The sequence below is a fragment of the Eubalaena glacialis genome, chromosome 6 (genome assembly GCF_028564815.1).
Source record: "Eubalaena glacialis isolate mEubGla1 chromosome 6, mEubGla1.1.hap2.+ XY, whole genome shotgun sequence".
NCBI lineage: Eukaryota > Metazoa > Chordata > Mammalia > Artiodactyla > Balaenidae > Eubalaena > Eubalaena glacialis.
The window spans coordinates 95,605,151-95,631,136 of NC_083721.1; the positions used below are offsets into that span (position 1 = coordinate 95,605,151).

At 37.8% G+C, this 25,986-nt stretch overlaps 1 protein-coding gene across 5 annotated transcripts in view; it reads right to left on the reverse strand.

The window, feature by feature from the left end:
• Positions 1–25,986, reverse strand: part of FNDC3B (fibronectin type III domain containing 3B) — a 350,641-nt gene that overhangs the window by 141,829 nt on the left and 182,826 nt on the right. For all 5 annotated transcript variants that reach the window (XM_061194472.1, XM_061194468.1, XM_061194471.1 and 2 more), the window contains exons 4-6: positions 24,477–24,553; positions 4,768–5,011; positions 1,330–1,617 (exon numbers count right to left, since the gene is read on the reverse strand). In XM_061194472.1, coding sequence (XP_061050455.1) covers positions 1,330–1,617; positions 4,768–5,011; positions 24,477–24,553 — 609 coding nt within the window. The remainder of the gene's footprint in view (positions 1–1,329; positions 1,618–4,767; positions 5,012–24,476; positions 24,554–25,986) is intronic.

Sequence of the window (25,986 nt, forward strand, 5' to 3'; positions counted from 1 at the left end):
TGATTTAAAATTATAACTTGCTAATAACTGAATTTCAAACTTAGAAATTATAGTATTATTTGACTAAAAATCATTTTATATGGCAGACACAGCACTTTCCACTAGGAGCTGTTTAAAAGCCTCTTAAATCTTGGGCCACTCTTATATACTTGTTTATGTTTTGTTTAATAATTATAATAATAATGCATGGTAATTAAATAAAACTTGGAAAATACAGAAAAGAACAAAGAACAAAATTAAAAGCACCTATAATATATCTCAGAGAAATTACTGTTCACTTTTCACTGTATCTTACTATTGCTCTTTTTCGTGCTACAGTTCACTCATATGAACAACACGGGAGGAAATGTTGATGCCAGTGTCTCGTTTTACCTAATTTTCCTCTGCCCTGACAGAGGCCAGTCTTCCCTACGCAATCAACCATACACTAATTCTGTCTTTTTCATTCACAAACACAATGCCGGTTTCTACCTGGATGAGGTCCAATAAGGAAGGAGTGTATTTAATAGTGTTATAATCCGTTCTTACCTTGTCTTTCACATGTCTTTGTTTATTTCTATCTGTTATCTCACCTAGCTTATCAAGATGTTCTTCTTTTGCTTCCCTTAAGTCAGCCTTCTACATATGCCCATATAAAAAGCTTCTGTTTTTAACTCCTGTGGCATAAGAACAGGTTGTATCTAAGTCTTACCTAAAAGCTTCATTTAAAGCACACGCACCTTCTTCCCAAATTAATTGATCTACAGCCACAAGACTAATCTACAAAGAAACAAATGCCCTTCTGAATTGATGTCTCTCTATCTATATGTGGTACCCCTAATTCTTCCTTCTCATCCTTGGTCTATGAATACTTCATTCAGGATGCCAAAGGTGGCATTGAAAACAATAACTGATGAGGGAGACAGAAATATATTCCATTACATGATGATAAATTTCACTACAGTATGGAAGTAATTACATCTGGTTTTATGAGGTATAATTATCTTGAGGTTTAAACTAGCCCTACACTTCTTAGAAAGTTTACCTGTTTTACTTAGGATCTCTTCCACATTTGTCTACTTAGAATGAAACAACGGAAGTAAGCTAACGTGAAAACACTTTCAGGTACTTGTTACTGAGATTAAGTAGAACGTGACACAGCACGTGTGACCGAAGAAGTAACACTTCTGCCATGACGTAGTAATAGAAAAGAGATGATACAATATCCTGTCCTTGCTAAGCAAAAGATAAGAGAAGGTCTACCCTATCACTCCTAGCAGAAAGACCAAGTGCCATGCAACACCCTGACATAAAACTCGGCGTTTCACGGCAAACGTCTTCGAACATTACCTTGCAAGTCTGCGTCACTTGACTTCGGACTGCTTCTTGCTCGCCGCTCTGTTTTCTTAACACCCGGCCCACCGCCGCCACCTCCCCCGCCTCCGCCGCCACCACCACTGTGGCCCTTCCCGTAGCCGTTGTACACGGTTGTGCAGTTGCTCTTGTAGATCGAAGAAGGAGGGCTGTTGAGGCGATTCTGGCGGTCAATCTGGCGGTCTTTCAGCTTTTTGTGCGGAGGCTTGCTGTACTGGTCTTCTCGGGTGATATAACTCGACATTCCATAGAGTGGTATAATTTCTAAAATGATGATTATGACAAATGCAAGCTCAGTCTACGTTTCCAATAACAAATTATTACAGGGTCAAATGACCTGACGCCTGAAGGAAGAAGTTTAACATATTACTAAATACAGTATAAAAGCGATACCCATATTATACATGTTTAAAATATTCCCATTCATTTCTAACCAATAAAGGAATAATTAATCATTAAAAAACTATACTGTATGTTCAGAAATGTTCCAGAAATTATGGGAAATACTGAAGAAGGGTAACTGTCCACCAAGAGTTCATATTTCAGTTGGATAGATAACTAAGCTTGATTTTGCCTGTCGGTTGTTTTTAGTAGTTGCAACATACAAAAAAAGTTAGAATTAACAAATAAAATACCCCCTTAAGTAATGTGTTCTTAGAATCAAGATACTTGAAAGTATGCTTATCCTTACGGACAGAATAGCATTTCTATCAGAAAGTATATAGCAACTAGAATATAAGGAGTTATTTGTGCCATCTAGAAGAGCCAACATTTGAACAAAACCTACTAAAATGAAGAGATAAGAAATTTCCATTAAAAATAATCAAAGCTCACAAAATCAGGGGAAATGTTCAAGGAGATCTTGTAGTGATAAATATAAGCCATCTCTGCAACCTGGTGGCAAGCATAATAATCTACGGTCATAAACTAGTATTTTGGGGTAATCAGGAGGCAAGACAAACTGACTAGTAGAATGTCACCTGGCTTCACTATCCACATTTTTACATGGCTCAAAAGAAAATGGGAGCCTGCAAAATAATCTCATGATCTTAGGGGAAAACATTTATTTTAAATTTAAATTTTTTAAGCAATTAAAAATTCTATTTAGACATTAATAAAAATGGTAATGTATAACACAGACGCTGGGTCCTTACATGTTTATAAGAAAAAAAGGCCCCACATGCACAGAGTGACCATATAAATTACCAACCAAATCTGAGTATTTCTGAGAGTGATTAGGGAGCATTTCTAATTATTTCTCTTGACACGAGACCTAAACCAGCACTGTCCTAGGCACACCAGGAATGTATGGTCACCCTATATAACTTAATGACTAATGTTTCAATTGTTCAATGGTAAAGCTCCACTTTTCATTTTCTTTCTGTTCACATAGCTTGAGGAAGACCTTTAAAAAGCAAATCTTTACAAGATAACCAATCTGCACTAGAGAAACACAATCCTATTCAAAAAGTGCATGCCCAAATAAATTATGCCTAAACATACAAAAAGAATGGTAAAAAGGCTTTAAATATCACAATGCATTACACTTGAGACTTAAAATATTCACCATGGGTACTGATAGAATACTATTTTAAAATGTCAAGAACTTTTTAAACTCACATGGTTTGGGAAATTAAATGTTTAAATTGCTTTTAGGTGTATGCACACTGAGAACTAAGGTAAGACAATATATAAAAGGCTTTTTATTTATAAAGCAAAGGATTTTTGTTTTCTGTCTTTAATTTGGAATCAATGAAGGCACTTTTATTTTACATTATTGCTCTGTGTTATTTTAATGAAATTAAACCAAAATACCCTATTCAATGAAGACAATATAATTTCTCTTTTTGCTTAATTCTAACGACGACTTAAATCATACTGTTGTGTAAAATTACAGAGGACACCATTCACAAAACAGTAACTGTGTGGCATCCTACTAAAAGACTGCTAAAATAAGGCAGGTCAGACACTCTTCATCAAGCAATGAGTCAGTAGCCAAGGCTTTTCACACTGTCATTAAGCTCAGACCCAACCAGAAAACTCTGACAAATGCTCAAATACTTAATATGTACTGTGTCAGAGTACTGAATACTTTTTTAAAAACTATACTTAATTAACTGAAGTTTTTCAGTTTTTATCAAAATGTTTTCATGGAACATGCCCAGCCAGTCTCTGATGTTTTGGAGTGTTATGCTACTAGGCAAAAAGACTTCAGCAATAGGAAGTTATTGATGCCTCCATGCAATTAAAGTATTGATTTCGTCTTTTGCTATCATCTCTCCATACCCCATTATAATAGCACCTGATCCTTTTGAATTATATTAAATTTCCTTCTAACTACTACTACTACAACTACAAAAAATCAAATGCTATCCCTAAGTTACAACAGGATACAGGGTATTTCACTTAAAATACCCATCTCAAATTTTTCTTTTGTTAATAAGAAAATATTCCAATGTGATATAAACATACAAGGGGAAACATACACACATACACACACACACACACACACATATATATATATAAAATTGATGAGAGAAAGTAAGGTGATAACTTCCTCCAAAACTAACAGGCATTTCTCATACAATTTATCTGTAAACCAATGTAATAAGTGTTTGAAACAATAAAACACTTCAATTCATAGTCAGACACAGAAGAAAATCCCTTTGCAAAGTCCTAGAGGTTGAAGTCTAATTTTATCCTCACTTATCTGGTTTCTTAGTATCCATTTTGATAGAGAAGGGCTTTAGACTAAACCAACACCAAGGCCAAAACTAAAAAGAAATAATGTCGGTATCTCTGAGACTCTTTTTCATTTCAAGATAAATATTTGCCTAACAACCAGTGAAACTGTGGCTGCACTAATGGCTATTCTTAAACTAAAAACAGCGTTCAGGAAGACCACATCAACAGTCAGGGGATTTTGAGTTCGCCAAGATTGCAACAGAGCATCCAAGAAACCCAAAGTTTACCAAGACCTCGCAGTCCTCTATCACTGGAAAAGGGGCACAAAACCCTTTGTAAATTCCCTTCTACTGCTAGACCATATGGATGCCTAAGAAATAATGTGCTGCAGTTCTGTCTTGGGCCACGCTCACATAAAAATATGTTATCAGGACATGGGAACATATGATAGGTTACTGCCTCTTTTCTGAAATAAGAAGTGGCTCTCCCACTACCTGCTCTCTGTGGGGTGGGATGAGGGCAGAATTTGAAAACATACAAAGAAAGAAAGAGTTGCAAGACACAATTCAGGACAAAGAAAGTTAGGAATTTCCCATGAGCTTTATACAGCAGAGAGAACCTCCTCTACCATGTTTATTACAGAGGAAACAAAGCTGCTCACTGGCTCTCTTAAGCTACTTAAATGTTGTAACCAGTTCCAACAGCTCCCGATGCCAGCAATCTACTCACCTTGTTCGCCGTATATTGTAGGGGGAAGATGATGCTGAGGAAAAAACTGAGGCGGCATATCTCCAGGTCCAGTAACAGGTGGGTAGTAAGCTGTGTGTGAGTTATGAATAAAATGCGGGTGGTGAGTCAGGTAGGGGGGTAGGTGATGGGTTGGAGACATGGCCGAGGGGTAGCTTGGGGGGTAGCACTCAGGAGACTGGGGTGTGACCACCACCCGGCGGACTCCAGTATTGTCTTCAATCACCTAAAGAAAACAGCAGAAAGAATGTAGTATGTATTATTAGTAAATATCCTGCGAATGTATATGGTATTTAATTACTTCCCTCCTTAACTTTAATCTTCTCTCCTCCATAGGGAAAAAAAAAAAATTAGTGCATGTTGAATTCTGATTCTCCAATTCAGCTAGTTAAATGAATTTTAGCTGGCGGTTTTCCAGAAAGAAGAGACTTTCTGGGCCAGGTAAATACGGCTTAGAGGGCTGAGCTTCCACGTCTGCCCCATAACACCCAACCCCATTCCTGCTTTAGCAAGCACAGTTCCATGACACTGGGGCTTTAGGAAACCAAGGTAACATTAACTTCAGAACCCATAATAGTACCTAAAGGCCATTTAATCTGGAACCAAGGTTGTGGATGAAATGAGGGATCACAACCCTTCAAACACTTGAGCAATCCCGAATCGAGGACACCTTTGCTCCCAAGATGTCCTGACGATGTACTGAGTGTTGTGAAGGAGACATTATGACCGGGGACCTGCTGTGCACAGAGTAAGCCAATCAACATTCTATCTATACTTTCTTCAAATGATTTTTTTAAAATTCAACCAAGAAAGGTAACATAAGGCAGTACAAAGCCAATATTTATTGCCTCTATGGCCAACTGCATGCTACCTGCTCTAGGAGCAAACAATTTTGTTGAGACACAAGATAAGAAAAAATACAACAGAAACCATAATCCAAAAGTAAAGCTGTGGGGTACAGAGAACAAGAGCATGAAATGGCAGAATCAGAGCAGGCTTTAGGGACCTCAAAGAACTGGTAGGGCTGGGACAGGTGAGAGCATGGCCCCTGCATTAGGGCCCTGCAAAGAAGGGGACAACGACGCCACAAGAGTCAACTTGGAAGCCGGAACCAGGCTTCCAAAGAGACCAGATGGCCTAATCTAGCTTAAGACAATCAGGTACATACATTGATAGGAAATTTTGTTTAAAAAAAAAAAAAAAAAAAAAAAAACTGAAAATTAAACTTGTGTATTGAAATAGACTTCTCATTACATCTCAGGAGGCTGATTATAGGCCAAAATAAAATGACTTAATCATGTCTAAAGCATTCTAATAAAAAAATTATACTAAGCTTTGTTTTTTAAAATAGTGCTTGAGACAAAATGGCAAGTTTATCAACATTAGTCTGTACTTCAGTGAACGAGATAGGTTTAATTTTAATTAATAGCCATTAATCTTTATGTTAAGAAAAAAATCTTTATTAATGAACCTACTAATAGCTTCAGAATTAACTACTATGTTAATAGTTTATTAATAAAGCAATATTAACTCCTTAAAATTAAGATTCTGAGTCATACTCCCTACTAAAGCTCAGGATGTAGCTTTTTACATATTCTTTATTAAATGTAACCTCTTCCTGGCCTTGGCAAGTTAATCACATTAGCCTCATTTAGGCTGCTAAGTTACAGGTATATGTTAAATGGTGCTTAAACCATGACTCTAGAAATTCTAATGTATACACTAATAATTATCATCAAAGCATCTTCTGTTTTTTTCTTTATTGAATTATAGTTGATTTGCAATGTTATGTTAGTTTCTGTTGTACAGCAGTGATTCAGTTATACATATGCGCATATATGTATTCTTTTCCATTATAGTTTATTACAGGATACTGAATATAGTTCCCAGTTCTATACATAGGACCTTGTTGTTTACCTATTTTAGATATAGCATTGGGTTGGCCAAAAAGTTCCTTTGGTTTTTAAGTAAAAATAAAAGACATTTTTCATTTTCACCAAGAACTTAATTGAACAACGTATTCACTGTTTTGTTTCACTACCTTCTGCCATTTTTCAGGCAACTTCATAATTCCATCTTCCCAAAACTTTTTATCTTTTTGAGCAAAGAACTTTTCCAGGTGCCTTTTACAGTCTTCCAGGGAACTGAAATTTTTTCCATTAAGAGAATTTTGTAAAGACCGAAATAAATGGAAATCCGAAGGTGCAATGCCTGGTGAATACGGAGGATGAATCAGAACTTCCCAGCCAAGCTGTAACAGTTTTTGCCTGGTCATCAAAGAAACATGCAGTCTTGCATTATCCTGATGGAAGATTCTGCATTTTCTCTTGACTAATTCCAGATGCTTTTCATCAGGTGCTGCTTTCAGTTGGTCTACTTGGGAGCAGTTCTTGTTGGAATTAATCCTTTGGTTCTCTGGAAGGACCTCATAATAGAGGACTCCCTTCCAATCCCACCATATATACAACATCCCCTTCTTTGCATGAAGACCGGCCTTTGGTGCGGTTGGTGGTGGCTCATTTCGCTTGCCCCACGATCTCTTCCGCTCCACATTATTGTACAGTATCCACTTTTCACTGCCTGTCACAATTTGTTTTAAAAACAGAACATTTTCGTTACGTTTCAGTAGAGAATCCCATGAGGAAATATGGTCAAGAAGGTTTTTTGCACTTAATTTATGTGGAACCCAAACATCAAGGCGATTCACATAGCCAAGCTGGTGCAAATGATTTTCAATGCTTGATTTGGATATTTTGAGTATGTCAGCTATTTCCTACGTGGTATAACGTTGATTGTTTTCAATTAATGTCTCTATTTGATCGATATCAACTTCAACTGGTCTACCCGACAGTGGAACACCGTCCAGCGAGAAATCTCCAGCACGAAACTTCGCAAACCACTTTTGACACGTTCGATCAGTCACAGTACCTTCTCCATACACTGCACAAATTTTCTGCGTTTAAGTTGCATCTTTACCTTTCTTGAAATAATAAAGCATAATATGCTGACAATGTTGCTTTTTCTTCCATCTTCAATATTAAAATGGCTATGCAAAAATTCACCAATTTTGATAAGTTGTTTTTTTTTTTAACGCACGCTGATATGACAGCTGTCACAATACAATCTAACATTATTTTGAATGAAGTTAAAGACAACTAAGTGCTACTCGAGCCAGCTTACGGGAAAACCGGACGAACTTTTTGGTCAACACAATAGTTTGTATCTGCTAATCCCAAAGCCCTAATTTATCCCTCCTCCACCACCCCCCCTTTCCCCTTTGGTAACCACAAGTTTGTTTTCTATGCCTGAGTCTGCTTCTGTTCTGTAAGTAAGTTTATTTGTATCCTATTTTAGATTTCACATATAAGAGATATCATGCGATATTTGTCTTTGTCTGGCTTACTTCACTTAGTATGATAATCTCTAGGTCCAGGCATGTTGCTGCAAATGGCATTATTTCATTCTTTTTTTTTTGGGGGGGCTGACTAGTATTCCACTGTAATGTATACCACATCGTCTTTATCCATTCATCTGTCGATGGACATTTAGGTTGATTCCATGTTTTGGCTATTGTATATAGTGCTACTATGAACATTGGGGTCCATGTATCTTTTCGAATTACAGTTTTCTCCAGATATATGCCCAGCAAGTGGGATTGCTGGATCATATGGCAACTCTATTTTTAGTTTCTTAAGGAACCTCCATACTGTTTTCCATAGTGGCTGCACCAATTTACATTCCCACCAACCGTGTAGGAGGATTCCCTTTTCTCCACACCCTCTCCAGCATTTGTTATTTACAGACTTTTTAATGATGGCCATTCTGACCAGTGTGGGGTGATACCTCTTTGTAGTTTTGATTTGCATTTCTCTAACAATTAGTGATGTTGAACATCTTTTCATGTGCCTATTGGCCATCTGTATGTCTTCTTTGGAGAAATGTCTATTTAGGTCTTCTGCCCATTTTTTGATTGGGTTTTTGTTTGTTTGTTTTTTGTTGTTGTTATTGTTATTGAGTTGTATGAGCTGTGTGTATATTTTGGAAATTGAGCCCTTGTAGGTTGCATCATTTACAAATATTTTCTCCCCTTCCAGAGGTTGTCTTTTCGTTTTGTTTATGGTTTCCTTTGCTGTGCAAAAGCTTATAAGTTTGATTAGGTCCCATTTGTTTATTTCAAGCATCTTCTATCTTGTCTAACATGCAGAGCATGAATATGGTAGCACATTTTTTATAATTTTAGTATAAATATGGGTTTTTCTTACCATCTGATATAAACATGCATTATTCTATAGTGTCTTCTTTCCCGCCACCCTGCCACTAGCTATTAAGAAAAAAGTAAGGCATATTCCAGATGTCCCTCTTTCATACAACCTTCTTTCAATCCCGTGCTAGACAACGGAAGGGCCACAGAAGCAAAGTGTTTGTTTTCTAGAAGCTTACAACCTTCATTATTTCAGTCAACGTAAAACTTCCAGTGATCAAGCAGCTTATACAGACTTGACTGAGGTAGTACAAGAAGAACAGGGCTCTCACTAAATAAGAAGAACTACCCTGGGCTTGTAAACAGCGGTAGTTACAATGAAGAGAAATCACTTTCATTTCATCACATAGTTTCTGACTTGTTAAAGTGCTTAAAAAAAAAAGTTGGGCAAAAAGCACTAACAAAAGTTAAGAATTCCAGTCAAGGGGAAAAAAAACAACAAAAATAAAAGAGATACAGAGCTGAAACATTATCTTTTTACTACTACATTTTATAAGAATAAATATTTCCACTAATTACAAAAATTAATAAATCTGAAGTATAAATTACTATTCACCAAAAAATGGATTTCCAGTTAGAGAACTAAGTAGCTTCTTGAAACCACAAACTGCCTGCATATATGAAAACTGTTTGATAGTCCCATATTTAATTATCTTAAATTATTCTGTGTTATTTGTGAAAGAAGTCTATTTACATGTACATGTGTGATGGGATACTTTTGGAAACCTGCTCCTTAGCCAATCAAAGCCTACCTTATGACTAAAAATATTTTTATGAAATGAAATATTCTGAAATAATCAGAAACAAAAATCAAAAAATTTGTACTGAGTATTTTGTTTATTGTTCTTCCATAACACAAACTGTAGCATATTTAATTGTCAAATGCAGTTTTGATCTATGTCTAAGGAAATTATGCCTATGTTCCTCCAAAGAATAAGAAAGTCTGAGGAGCGATAATAATGCACAAAATAATAAGCAACTCAGGAAATGGTGGCAATAACATTTTTTGTTTAAAAAATACGGTTCATAAAGAAATATATTACTGTAGCGAAGAATTCAGACATCAGAAAGAGTTCAGTCTAAAAATCCTGAGACAATAAAAATGTGCCTTTAGTCTTCATAAACGACCATGGAAAAGACAATTCATTTCCTTTTGGGGTGAATGAAATTGGGACAATGTCCAGAGGCAGACAAATCACCTGTATTCAATTCAACAACTATTTCCTGATACATACTATGAGCCAAGCACTGGATATTCAAAAGTGGGGAAAAACTAGGTGCTAAACATTAAGATTTGTCTAGTTAGCCTAAAAATAAAGAGAAAAATTAGATTGAGTCCTAGTGAGTTCCGTTCAGAAATCAGAACAAAGTACTGTTTTTTCAGAAATGAAAACCAAGTATTCTTCATCTAGATTTTTTTCTAGCCCTGTGACTCAACGGAACACTCACCTTCTCCAGAGAGCACAGATCCTTGGAAAACATCATTGTGCTAGGTCCTCAAGGTTGCCACCTGTTATGGACTGAATTATGTGTCCTCCTCCCTGCCCCGCACCAATTCATATATTTATGTCCTAACCCCCAGTACCTCAGCATGTGACTGTATTTGGAGATAGGGCCTTTAATGAATTATGGTAAAATGAGGTCATATGGGTGGGTCCTAATTAGACATGACTGATATCCATATAAGAAAAGGAAATTAGGACACAGACAGGCAGAGGGAAGACCACGTGAGGACAGCAAAGGAAGAAGGCCATCAACAAGCCAACAAGAGAGGCCTTAAAAGAAACCAAACTGACAGCCTGAGGAACTGTGAGGAAATAATTTCTGTTGTTTAAGCCGCCCAGTCTATGACACTTTGTTATGGTGGCCTTAGCAAATTAAAATACCACCTATCAGAGCCTCCTATCTTAAGTTCTACCATTCTTGTCTGCTTAAAAAAACAAAAAACAAAGCAAATAACCCCCCCACACCGCAAAAAACAAAAAAAACCTCTCTTCAAAAAGTAATGCATTTATCTTCCTGGACTAAAGCCCAGCCACCTTCCTCTAGCTAAGGAAGAAAGCTTGATGGCAAACAGCAGCTAGTTTGAATCTTTATCATGTCCTTTTATTCTACTCAATAAGTATTTACTGAGGAACCTCTATGTGCCTAGTATCCTTTGCTATCCTGTGGCTTATACACATGGATGAGAGGCTAGAAAATGAGGCACAAAAGGTTAAACCGAGAGAATGTATGCCTTCCTTACACCAGTGTTTTTAGAAGTATGACCAAGAGAACCGTTAAAACAAAATGAGACAGCCTGGGGGCAACAGCAAGAGGGAGAGCTAATGGGAGCAGCAGGGAGGGAGAGGAGAAAGCAAGGCACAGCCAGTGCCCGTGGTCTGCCAGCTGCTTGTCACCTGTTATCTCATGTGACTTCCTTAACTACTGGAGAACTAGATATTAGCATCCCGTTGTACATGAGAAAACCAAGGCACAGCATGATTAAAATGTGCAACTAGTTCAACTGCAGAACCAGATTTTCATTCTGGTCTATACTCCCAAGTTTTCATTATGTAAAGAATCATACAGGAGTTAGGTATGCTGTGAAATAAATATGTAAATAATGAACTGTTAGAAATAGGTTATTAAGAGATGTGAAAGGATTCAAGATACAAACAATATTTATTGAATACCTGCTGCTCTGCTTTAATATCTTCTACCTGAAATAAGGCAACAACATGTTAAGGTCCTGGAACAGTAACTGGTACATAACAGATAAACCTCACCTAGCAATTACTACTATTAATATTACCACCTCACTAAATCTTCCCAACAACCCTGGGAGGCAAATACAGTTATCCCCATTTGAGAGAGAAAAGGAATGAAGCTCAGTAAAGTTAAGCTAACGCACACAAGGTCAGAGAGCTATGGGGGAAAATGGCGGGGGAGGGAGGTGGGGTGCAATTTTGAGTCCAAGAACTAAAATGGACATCTTAAAAACACTTATGTTTTGACGATCCTTTCTCGTGGTTAACAGAGAAGGTAGTTCTTCTCCTTACTGAACTGAAATGCTCCACAGGAATTTTAACAAACTCCTCAGTTCCTAAAACTCTCTCCTTCTACTTCTTCTGGGCTGCAAACAACAAGAATCAAAAGAGCTTCAATGGTAGGAGGCAAAAGAAAAATTTTAACAGGCTGCCCCAATGGCCAGTGATGATCCCAGATGCAGGCAGAACAGACCGCATGTGGACACACGTGAGCCCGCGTGCATGCAGGTAGCGTGCAAATCTGGATTGCCTGAGTGAGCTGCTGCACACAGAAAACTGGGACCTAATGTGTTTGTGAAAGTTGGGCTCAGACTCACTTCCTATCTGTGGCCAACATACTTAAAAGAGGGCTCCCAGGCCATTCTGGTAAGGGAGGAAGTCTCAGCTAAAACAGAGCAGTGAACAAGGAGAAGAAAAGGCTGGGCAACATGAAACAACTGCATGGACAGAGGGACGGGCAGGCAAACAGTCCAGGCTTCTGCCAGCCAGACTGGTGCTCACCTCTCCACCAGCATATCTGTCCTGTAACGCAGATTACAGAACTGTCTCTCCCACCAACTCCAAGTCCCTCAAGACACCCGGGCACACAGGAGGCTCTCAATATAAGTTAGCTAACCAACAAATGAATGAAAAAGCAAACAAACAAACAAAAAAAATTTCTCTCTTAGATTTGATGTCTAGCAAAAGGTATAAGCACATTCTTTATCAAATTCAACCCACCCCATAACTCAGGTATATATCTGAGTTTAGACATCATACTCTAAAGTTTCAGATAATCTAAATTCAATTAATTCCAGATCTGTTATCCCTGACACTCTTATTTTAAATAAGCATGATTTTATTATAAGAAAGACACAGAAAATTTACACATTTCCTATATAAGTTCTACTTCAAATCCAAATGCAGCTGAGTGATTTTACTTTATTCATCACCAACCAGGAATAAAAAGGCATTATTTCTCACCTTTCCTTTCTGCACTGACTCCTCACTCTGCATTTTCTAATATAGTAAACAATACAAAAGAGGAAAAGCAAGTTTGTTCTTCATGGAGGGTAGAGACTTAAAACATATGGACTCTACTTTCCCCAGCCCAACCCCCTTTTTGCTGCTACGGATGGATGAAACTCCTACCACCATCACCAAGTACCTTAGAAGAAAGAGAAAATTAGAATAAAGGAATATTTAAAGGGCAACCAAAGAATTACAGGAGCCAAGTAGTGATTCTATTTTACAGATGAAGTTAAGTTACTTGACTTAAAAACGTGGCAGAATTCAATGTATTTCTCAAATCTCCTGACTCACTTTTCTGTCTTTTCAAATTTAATAATCACAACTGTGGCTGAAAACATCAAATGTTACTTCTCAATCTCCTTTCTCTTCACATCTGTTACAGCCCAACACTGATGAAATACTATCTGCTCTTTCCAGTGTAACATTATCATGAATGTTCTGAGACAATAAACCCTCTAGGTTTAGGACCAGCTCCTCTTGCCACATAGCATGGTTATTTTTGTAGCAGAATGGAAAAATAAACTATTGGTGATATTTCTGGGTTTCTAAAAGCCCTTTATATAAAATCAAAGGATTATCCTGCAGAGTAGTTGCAGACTGATAATCAACATCCTCTCTGAATCAAGAAAAAAAAAGTTCCTTGAAAATTCCAGCTACTTTTCTGAAACAGTTCTTGCCAATGATTAAGTAAACAACTAATTTCATATGCTTCACAGGCAACCAAACTTAAGGATTTAAGTAATAAGGTGATTCATGAATGAATAAAAATTCCCCAAACATTTTACCCACACACTCATTTATACCTAGAAACCTTAAATTTTCCAGTGGTGCATAATTTTTAATGCACATGCCAACTTCAGGCAATGGCTAAGGTACAGAGTAACAGGGGAACGGTTAGATCCAGATAACAAATCTGAGGTTGCTGAATGGGGAATCACAAGTTGAAGGTATTGATACGGCACTTGTCTTCAGTATTTTAGAGCATGAATCTTACAGACAAGCTTGTACAGAGGTGACCATATGACCCAGCAATCCCACTACTGGGCGTATACCCTGAGAAAACCATAATTCAAAAAGAGTCATGTACCACAATGTTCATTGAAGCTCTATTTACAATAGCCAGGACGTGGAAGCAACCTAAGTGTCCATCGACAGATGAATGGATAAAGAAGATGTGGCACATATATACAATGGAATATTACTCAGCCATAAAAAATAAATGAAATTGAGTTATTTGTAGTGAGGTGGATGGACCTAGAGTCTGTCATACAGAGTGAAGGGAGTCAGAAAGAGAAAAACAAATACCGTATGCTAACACATATATATGGAATCTAAAAAAAAAAAAAAGGTTCTGAAGAACCTAGAGGCAGGACAGGAATAAAGACACAGACGTAGAGAATGGACTTGAGGACATGGGGAGGGGGAAGGGTAAGCCTGGACAAAGTGAGAGAGTGGCATGGACATATATACACTACCAAATGTAAAATAGATAGCTAGTGGGAAGCAGCCGCATAGCACAGGGAGATCAGCTCGGTGCTCTGTGACCACCTAGAGGGGTGGGATAGGGAAGGTGGGAGGGAGGGAGATGCAAGACGGAAGAGATATGGGGATATATGTATACATATAGCTGATTCACTTTGTTATAAAGCAGAAACCAACACACCACTGTAAAGCAATTATATTCCAATAAAGATGTTAAAAAATAAATAAATAAAAAGAGGTGACCTATATAAGGAGATACCCTCATAAATGGCAAGCCTCACTCTGGTGGCTTTATATGTACTAACACTTTTATACACAGAAAAACCACTCACACTTACATAAATCTTTAATCTGGAAAAAGGAGCACAACTAGGGCATATATAAATCAAATCAACTTTTAGTACTTTACTAAACAGACAGGGCTCTTTCCAGGTGACTGTCGAGTGATTTATAACTAAAACCACTGAAGGCTGGAGAGGAGTATGGAAACAAGTACATCTTCTGTGGTATCTCTTTTAATCCAACTTCTTCAGTAAAGTATGTAATGCTATATAGCTGAGGGGACATTAAGAAGGAAGCCCAGCAAGGTTTGAGACACATCTTAGGAACCACAGAACTGGTGTTGGGTCCTCAGCTGGTGCCAGCTCCATTACCATATCTTGGCTACCCTAGCTTGAGGGGAAGTTGCCCCCAACTTGAGGGACAGAGAGGCCCTATTTAGAGAGAGCTAAGCAACTTAATAACGTATAAAGTGCTCGCATAATAAGTCACATAAGTCGCATAATACTCAGAAGATCCTCTAACATAGGCAACATCATAGTCCTAAATTCTGGATTAAGAATCTTCAGGAGCAATTAAGTAATTAACCTAAGGCCAGCTAAATGGGTGACAAGATTCATACCCAAGTACTCTCACTAGAAATGCTGTGCCTTTTGTCATATTTTATTGTATGTTACCAACCTAAATACCAAAAAGAACCACATTTGAAGATCAAAAATCAAATCTAATACTCCCCAGTATCTGTACGGAGCATGAGAACATTGGACAAGTGAAAAGAGTTACATCCATAGAGTTTCAATTAATAAAATGGACCAAACAATTATTTCAGACTAGATGGAAATGCTGTTTTAAGGAACAGAATATTTGTTAGAGGATAACAGTAAGTAGCAATCTTGATGGTTTAATTTGTGTCAAACTGAGCTGCCTTTAAGATATTAATAATAAACAACAAGGTCTTACTGTATAGCACAGGGAACTATATTCAATTATCCTGAGATAAATCATAATGGAAAAGAATGTTTTAAAAATGTATATATATATGTATAACTGAATCACTCTGCTGTACAGCAGAGATTAACACAACATTGTAAATCAACTGTTCTTCAATTTTTAAAAAAGATATTAATAAAGCTATTAACAGCAGGAATCAATGGGAGTAACTGTTCCTGTTCCTCCAGCACCTCTCCATTGACCAGCACAGAAGACACAGCCAATAACATCTTTTCAGTCCAGCTTCTCAGACACATTTACATCCATGGAAACACAGGCAGGTTGTTCTAGATTGTGTCTATGAATTTTATATTTCACACTTAAAAATGCTCATCAGTCTGGCAGTGGGTTCCATGGCACGAGAAAGGATTAAGAATCTGTGCTGTTGATAAGCAGATATTTATTACAAAGCAAAACAACTGTTAAGTCCAAGTTTGTAAACCCGATGAGTTTCAAAGTGTGTGTAGGAATATAACCACTTAACCTTGGTTAAGTTTTGGGCCCAAAGGTTGGGCAAATGTGATTTTCTAAGAAAAGTTGTTACATATGACAAAAGTGGGTTACTAATTTAGAAAGACAGACTAGAATTGTGTGATAAAATCATATATAATGTAATGTGCATAATTTAATCCTTATCAATGATTCAGAAGTCATTTCCAGATGTGACATCTTCTCAATATTATTACTATGAAAATCAACTATCAAATCAACTATCATTTTTCTGTAGAAGTGAAGAATAGCATTCTACTCAATAGAATGCTAAATCCCAAAAAAGTGTGCCCCACTGTTTTGGCGATGATTGCTTATGGAAACTTACTTATATTCTCTCTTGGTCTCCTTCTTAAGGAGCAGTATGAACAGTACAGGAGAATCCTCTAATTTTAGATTAGAAAAGAACCTCAGAGATCCTCAAACACTTTCCTTTGCCCTCCTCCCTCCACAAGATAAAAATGACTCCAAAAGTCAGCCAAATTTTGATAAATGCCTAGTATGTGCTTGACACCTTTCAAGGAACTAGAGATACAGTGATGAACAGGACACATATTTCACCCTGCTAATCCTGTGTTCTATTAGGTCACAATGCCAGGATCGTAGAAACAAAGGAAAGAAATCCAAGAGAAAATGCAGTACAGGGAGACAGAGGACTCAAAGAGAAAACTTGCACAATGCTTTGAGGGGAGGGTACATCTCTTTAATTTAGCATCGCCAACCTTGTCTGTAATCGCTCCTCAGACAAAATAAGCCATAAAATGGAAAATAAAGTTATTGTAAATCTGATGATGACAGAAACAAAAACAGAATGGGTACGTAAGTCCTCCGCTCTTTTCCACAGAAGCTCCCAACACCCATGTACACACTGTGTGCACACACACTGTTCACTGTGAAATATCTTCCTAACTTCCTACAGAAAAGTCAATTTTTCCAGAGGATTTAAAGTTTTGAAAGAGATTCCAATTTTCTTATTATTGGCCGCCAAATGGGTCTGACTCTTGGTCTACCCAGGCACAGGGCAATGCCCCACGTTCCTTCCTGCTCATCATTTTTACAACGTTGAAGGTGAAGCACAGCATTAGTTTAACACCAGGTTGTAATTACCAAAGGGAAGCAGTTGAGGCTAATGCTCATAGCTCAGCCGACTTGGCTGAACAAAATGGAGAAAAGCATTCCATGGCTTCCACCTAACAGGCCCCATTGTTTCTCCACAGGGCTCTGATTTCTGGCCAACTCTTAAAACAAGCCTCACTGGAGAATGACCAACCAAACCAAAATTTAAACGTGTTTTTAAATAGATTTCTTGTCTCTCCCCGGTCAAGAGAAATGGAATATAATATTATATTATTAAATATTATAAATATTATTATATTATGTATTATTATAATTATTATTAATGGAATATAATTTCAACAGGTATCTACCCATTAACTAATCCCCAAAACAACGGAATGGGTTAAAGTGTGTACTTCTGCTATAACAACAGAAACACTTATTTTGACTACTCTTTGAAGTTTTTAGGTTACATCAATTAACCTGGAAAAAGAAGAGTAGTTTCTCAAATGATGGAACATTAACTTGGATGTTTCACTTTGTCTCTTCATATGCTTTTTAAATCTGGGGGTCTACATGAAACCTTTCCCTGTAACTTTTGAAAATGTTTCATAAATTACTATGGAAGCATGGAACATAAAACTCAAGGCATCTGCTTAAGAAATTTTTATATATAAATTCTTCAAAAGTTAATGATGAGGTTAAAAAAATTTAAGAAAAACCAGGGACGTATACAATGAAAGGAAAAATTTGCTTCATATGGCATGATCTCAATATGTATTGAGGAAGGCAAATTCTGCCAAACTTTCACTGAAATTGTTCTAACAGGCTTCTTCATTCTAATAGCTACCACTTAGTGAATGCCACTGTGGACTACACACCTTACATAGCGTTTCTTAATTCTTCCCTCTGCCACATCAGGTAGGCATTCACCTATGTGGCAAAAGAGTTTGTAAAAGCTACACGGAAGTAGCCATGGTGGAATACGAAGGCAGGCCTTTTCAAGTAATGTCCATGTTCTTCCTAGCTCGCCCTCTTTTCCCATAGCTTCAACCCTAATCACACTAATAAATGCTTTTACATAATGGAAATAATGGTGATAAGTGGATAAGGCTAAATTAAATTCCCTCTCACCTAAATCCACTTTCTCACAGGTGGAAAAAAAAAAAAAAAAAAAAAAACTTAGCCTGTATTTTCTCTCAAGTTGAAAATGTCAGATCACATTTTCCTCAAACCTCCCCCAGCCTCCCACCAAAAAGTAAAGCACAAAACACACACTCGCACTACAACAAAGAAAAGCTTACTATCTCAGATAAGATTCCACTGTTCTCCTGCCCTAGTCCACACTATCTCTAAAGCCCACAGGGTCAGTCCTTCCCAACCTAAGAAAACACAGGCTGTGCTGTTGACTGTGCGTCAGAGCAGAGCTGTCTCAACTCCACCTGTTTGTCTTTCTATAAGATCATCTGCTCATTACTGACACTGGTATTTTGTCAACTTGATCAAGTTTATCAATTTATCTTTAAAGCGCTTTTTAAAAAAAATTATTTATTATGTTTATTTATTTATTTTTGGCTGTGTTGGGTCTTCGTTGCTGCGCGTGGTCTTTCTCTAGTTGTGGCGAGCAGGAGCTACTCTTCGTTGCAGTGCGTGGGTTTCTCATTACGGTGGCTTCTCTCATTGTTGAGCACGGGCTCTAGGCACGTGGGCTTCAGTAGTTGCAGCACGTGGGCTCAGTAGTTGTGGCTCACGGGCTCTAGAGCACAGGCTCAGTAGTTGTGGCGCACGGGCTTAGTTGCTCCGTGGCATGTGGGATCTTCCCGGACCACGGATCGAACCCTTGTCTGCTGCATTGGCAGGCAGATTCTCAACCACTGCGCCACCAGGGAAGCCCTTTAAAGCACTTTTAGCTACTGAAGTATGGAATGAATGCTACAACCAAGAAATTCCCCATTGACTCAGTTTAGAGTGACTACTGTAATGTCTTTAATCATTTACTTACCTCTCTCTTCAATTTTCTTACAATAATGTACCATCTCATATATGAGTAGCTGGGGTTTTAGTATTAGAGATGCACAAGTAGACACACCACACATCCACACTCACATTGTCAAAAAGCAATGTAACATGAAGCAAATACAGTTAATCCTTGAACAAGGTGGGCGTTAGGGGCACCGACCCGCCTCACAGTCAGAAGTCCACAAATAACTTATAATCAGCTCTCCTTATCTGTAGCTCCTCATCCATGGAATCAACCAACCACGGATCGTGTAGTACTGAGTATTTAGTACTGAAAAAAATCCACATATAAGTGGACCTGCACAGTTTCAACTCATGTTCTTCAAGGGTCAAATGTATATCCATCAAAGTAGGCTCTGTCACTGACTTAGAGACCACATCATAGTGGGGAAAAGGTCAGTGAGTTCAGAAATGCCTGGGTTGCAATCCTGGTTCAACTCAGGGCCTTAGCTTCCTCGTATGTAAAGTTAGGATGGTGAAAACTAGAAACGTAAATAAAGCATTTAGCAGAGTGCACAGCACACACAGTAGTTATTACCACCATCAACACAGGCACCAAGACAGGCTGGGCCATTGTTCCCAGCTGTGCCACTGTTTGCTGATTAATAATTAGGACTAGTCACTATCTTTCCCTCCCCCCTCTTTTGTAATAGCTTTATTGAGGTGTAATTTACATACCACAAAATCCATTCTTTTAAAGTGTGTGATTCAGTTGGTTTTTAGTATATTCAGGGTTGAGTGACCACTACCACTATTTGTTTCCAGAACACTGTCATCGCCCCAAAAAGAATACCATACCCATTAGCAGCAACTCCCTAATACTCTCTCCCTCAGCCCCTGGCAACAACTAATATGTTATCAGTGTCTATGGATTTGCCTATTCTGAACATTATATATAAATGGCATGATACTGTATATGGCTTTTGTGTCTGGCTTCTTTCACTTAGCACAATATTTTCAAGGTTCATCCACTTTTTAGCATGTGTAAGTACTTCATTCCTTCTTATGGCTGAATAATAGTCCATTTTATGGATATATCACAACATGTTTATCCATTCATAAGCTGATGGACATTTGGGTTGTTTCCACATTGGGGTTATTATGAATAGTGCTGCTATGAATATTCATGTACAAGCTTTTTTGTGTATAAACATATGTTTTCTCTCCTCTTGGGTATTTACCCAGGAGTGGAATAGCAGACTCACATGGTAACTCTATATTTAACCATTTGAGGAAATGCCAGACTATCTTCCAAAGCAGCTGTACCATTTTACATTACCACAGGCAGTGTATGAGGGTTCCAATTGTTCCACATCCTTGCCAACACTTGTTCCTACTTGTCTCTTTGACTAAAGCCATCCTAGTGTGTGTGAAGTATATTGCACTGTGGTTTTGATTTCATTTCCCTGATGGTTAAATGATGTTCACCATCTTTTCATGTACTATTTGGCCATTTGTACATTGTTTTTGGAGAATGTCTATTCTGATCCTTTGCCCATATTTAAACTGGGTTTTTTGTCTTTTTAATCTTGAGCTGTTAAGATTTCCTTATATATTCTGGATACAAGTCCCTTCTAAAATATATGATTTGCATATATTTTCTCCCAATCTATGAGTTCTCTTTTCATTGTGTCGATGGTAACCTTGGCAGCACAAAAAGTTGTAATTTGGATGAAGTCAAATTTATCTGTTTTCTTCTTTTGCTGCTTGTGCTTTTGGTGTCATATCTAAGATTCCATTGCCTAATCCAAGGTTACAAAATTATACTCCTAGAGTTACACAGTTTTAGCTCTTACGTATATGATCCATTTTGAGTTAATTTTTGTATATGGTGTGAGGTAGAGGTCCAACTTCATTCTGTTGCATCTGGATAACCAGTTGTCAATGCACTATTTGTTGAAGAGACTATTCCTTCCTCTATTGAACTATCTTGGCACTCCTCTCTCTTAAATCCACATTCAGAGCATTTCATTCCTTGCAGGTATACATCACTCTGATCTTGCTAATTTTCCAGCTATCAGGCGTATTACTACTCTACTTGAACCTGCAAACCAAACCTATGAATCTATCCTGTATTTACTTTATTTCAGGTTGGCGAATCACTTCCATTTAAAAGCACTTATCAAGTACCTGCTATGTACCAGGCAGTATTCTAAATTCTCAGATATAATCCCAATGAAGCATTAAGATTCTTGAGGATGGTTATAAAATGTATTGTGTTTCATGACAGAGATGGGGACAAAGTACCAAAGATGCTGGAAAAAAACAAACAAACAAAAAAAACAAAAACAACCATCTCTGTGTTAGAGGTTCTAAAGTGGTCACATTGAGGAGGGGTATTTGAGTAGAAGAATTATTGAACTGTCAGACAAAGAAGGGCTCTAGAGTTCTCCAAGAAGAGAGAAATAATGGGTACAAAAGTATGAAGTTGAGAAAAACCCAGGGGACAGAGTTTTAAGGTGGTAGCAATGTGGGGCAACAGGAAAAGGTGACTCTCAAAAGGAGGACAGGGTTGAATATTAAGAATCCATATACTACAACAGAGACCTTTAACTGTACCGCTACGCAATGTACACCTAACTCTAGATCTGAACAAGGAAGCCACATGTATTTGAGGAAAAGGACTGTGGGGTTGAGGTGTAGACTGTATTGCATAGAGACAGACTAGTATTGGGCATTCTCACATATGTCTAGCCAGGAGGGGGATTTTTTTTTTTAAGTGATTATTTCGTCCCACAACTGCATAACAAAAATGTATTTTGCTCCTTCACAAGTCTCCTAAGACATTGTATACTTGGTTCTAACCTTCTTAATTCCTTTCAAATGTGTATACGGTCAGCCTTAAAGAAGATGTTGTACCTCTTCAGGTTCTCAATTTTCTTCATTATAATAATCACTTTTACTTAAGACACTTCACTGTCAAATATCATTAAAGTTATAATGTTACCACTGAGAAGGCTATTTAACTCTGGGCTCATCTTCTGAGCAGAGAGCCCAGTCTAAAAAGAGTTGAATATGTGCCTTACAGACTGCTTCTTGTTCTTTTTCAATTCGGAATCCAAATTATTCCATTTTTACTATTCTTCAAATATCTCCTAGCACTTTCTGCCATAATTCTGAGTTCAGAAAGTGTTTCACTATGCTTCCATCATCAGCTTTATGAAAGTAAGTTTACAGTTCTGCTTTTCCTCTTTCTACTTAGATTTTCTATAGAAGTTTTTCAGAATCAGAAATACACCATGATCTAAAAGTTTCTATTTTTCCTAGGAATCCTAATAAATGTTTGGCAGTTAATACAATCACAGCAACACCACTAGCAAGAAAAAGCACATTACAGCTTCTCTCCACTAGAATGTTCAATTTTTAACTGGTATTCCTTAAATGGGCATTTAGCATAAAAGGAGGTGTTATTTCAGCCATCACAATGGTGAGAACTGTACTCTGGTTCAAGGGAATGAAACACTTCCTCAAATAAATGAGTGGGAGACATAATGGAATTCTACATTCCTTGTTCTTTTCTGTTAATTGACTGGTGACGTGAATGTGATCCACCATCATGTGTCCTGGCTGGAAGGGCTTGCTCTGCACCCTTTTCTCCTTCAGTTATCCTTATTTACAAAGACTTGTGTAAAACAAGTCATTTACTTGCAACAGGGGGAAGATGGGCCAACATTCTGGCTCCTCCAAAAAAAAAAAACAAAAAAGATGTCAAACTGGCTCACATAAAAGAAGTAGGGATGGAAAAAATGAAATTACAGTGGCTGCACTATGGCTTGGACAGTGAAGAAATGGATAAGTTTTTACATCAGAGAAGGATAAATCTTCTTTGATTCCTGCCTGCACTTCAGCAATTTTCCTATGTAGCTGCCAATTTTTTCTCCCCAGCAAAATCACTGAAAATGAAAATTACAGATTTTTAAACCATTTTAAAAGCAGACAGAGAGAGAAAGAAAAAAAAATCTGGAAGACTATAATCCAAAAAATGTTAACACAAAGATTATCGTCTTCTGTGGGTAGTAAAATTACAAATATTTTCTTTTTTTCTACTCTTCTGCCTTCTCAGATTTTTTCCATTGAATGTAAGATGCCATTATAATCAGAAAAGTACAATAGTGGCAGAAAGGGAGAAAAACAGTTGGTTAGTTAGGTATTTGGGGAGGAAGTAGTGCAGGGAGAGTTCAAGTTGTCTTAGGAGCTGAGGACAAAAAACAAAAGTATATACAGATGCCCATGTTCCAGGCACCCTGAAGACTTTAAACCTTATCCAGGAATAGGAGTACAACTTTATCCTTTAACTTTTTTTTTTTCAATCTTTCCAACACACCTCTGAAATTGCTGCTACTGCTTTTTTCTTTCTTTTTTTTTTGGGGGGGGCCGAACTGAGAGGCTTGTGGGATCTTAGTTCCCTGACCAGGGATTGAACCCGCACCCTCGGCAGTGAAAGCGCCGAGTCCTACCCACTGGACCGCCAGGGAAGTCCTGCTACTACTTTTAAAACAGCTATTGCTTTTTTTTTTTTTTTACTTAAGAAATAATCCAATTTCAGAGAAATTTAAGTACAAACAGCGAAGTTCTCACATTATATTCAGTAATTTATCAAGCCCAAGTCATGCCACATTACAGAAAAATGGGACTCCTATAACAGAGGGCAGACCCTATTTATGTTAACTATATGTCTCCTTTGATATTTTTTACTAATTAAGTCTACAAGCTTTTTTTTTCTAGCAAATTGTGGTACAGGTAGAAGGAAGTCTCTAAGGCAGTAGACTCAATGAAGGAACCACCATCAAATGGTCAAGTGTGAAACCCACCTCAGAGGAGGGCAGCCTGGTAACCCTGCTGTGTTTCCCTCCCGCTGACTTTCTGGCACGTCAAGCGGCAAGATTCAGGAAGGACCATGTGGTGCCACACACACAAAAATCAAAAACAAAAACAAAAAAAGGAAAACAAAAAAACCCCACAACTCTAGCATTATCCTAACTAAATTAATCCTGGAATAAGTTTTTGAGGCCATATATTGTTTTGGAATAATGACAGTGCCCATAGTGAGTAGAGAAGTCTATTAAATGGTTTACCTGTGAAATATAACCTGGAGGCACGTGGATGGGAGGAATGGATCCATTGGGTGACATCATGGGAACTTCAGCAGGCCCTAAAAGAGGCAAGAGTAAGATATTAACAGCTGAAGAAATATACATTATTCAAACTAATCATTGGTATTTGAAAATATTATCAAAACTGAAGAGAATCACTGACTATTTTCTCTTCAGTAATCGGTACCTCATGCCTTAGACCTGAAATCACAAATGAAAAGGAATTCTCCAGCCGCATAAGTCAAGGGGGTGGGGGTGGGGGAACAGCTATGAGCATCTTTTTTTTTTTTTAATATTTTTTTTTTCGGCTGCGCTGGGTCTTCGTTGCTGTGTGCAGGCTTTCTCTAGTTGTGGCGAGTGGTGGCTACTCTTTGTTGTGGTGCACGGGCTTCTCATTGCGGTGGCTTCTCTTGTTGCGGAGCACAGGCTCTAGGCACACGGGCTTCAGTAGTTGCAGCACGCAGGCTCTAGGGTGCACAGGCTTCAGAGGTTGTGGCGTTCGGGCTCAGTAGTTGTGGCGCTCGGGCTCAGCAGTCGTGGCTCGCGGGCTCTAGAGCACAGGCTCGTTAGTTGTAGCGCACGGGCTTAGTTGCTCCACGGCATGTGGGATCTTCCCTGACCAGGGATCGAACCTGTGTCCCCTGCACTGGCAGGCAGATTCTTAACCACTGCACCACCAGGGAAGTCCCTATGAGCATCTTTATAAATATTTAATGATTCCCAAAGCCTCAAGTTCCATAAATTAAGGCTGCTCAGTTAAGAGTAGTCTAACAAAGTAGGGCAAAAAGTTTCCTTTTTTCCCTTTAAAATAATGTATTATCAATATATGCTTAAGTAAATAAATTTTTAATGAGTTTATCTCCTCTGGTTTAAAAAGCTCCTATAGACTTTGGGTTTACAATTTTCATTTCGATTATTATTTTCAATAATTTACTGTAACATGCCATTAATTTGACATAGAAGAAACCTTTAAAATACTCCAAACCAACTGAATTTGACAAGTCTCTTATAAGGCAGGGGGTAAAAACAGATTATATTTTAAAACTAGACACTATTAGGAATATTCATACCGAATTTACTTGGATTATTTCAAAGTAAAGCATTCAATTAACAAGAGGTTAGTTTCAAAATATTAAATTCAACAAATGTTAATCGCATGTCTAAGGAAACAAAGAAAGGCAAGGCAAAGCTCAGTTACCTAAGACACAGTTTGAGTTAATATTTAATTACAAGGAAACTGATTGTCATAACATCAAAATCAACATCTGACACCCTTCCAAAGATCCTATGACTAAATGGTTTCCCTGGAAGTTTAAGAACCTCAGGTCACTGGTTTTCAGTTTGACAGGTGGCTCCCCTATTTAGCAACCCATGTCCCAAATGTCAATCCAAAGCTGTGTTTCTAGTCTTGAGATGCGACTTCCTGGCTCCAAGTGCCCTGTGTTGTTTATTTGCTTTCTCCTAATGTGTGTTGTGCTGGCGGCAATGAAAA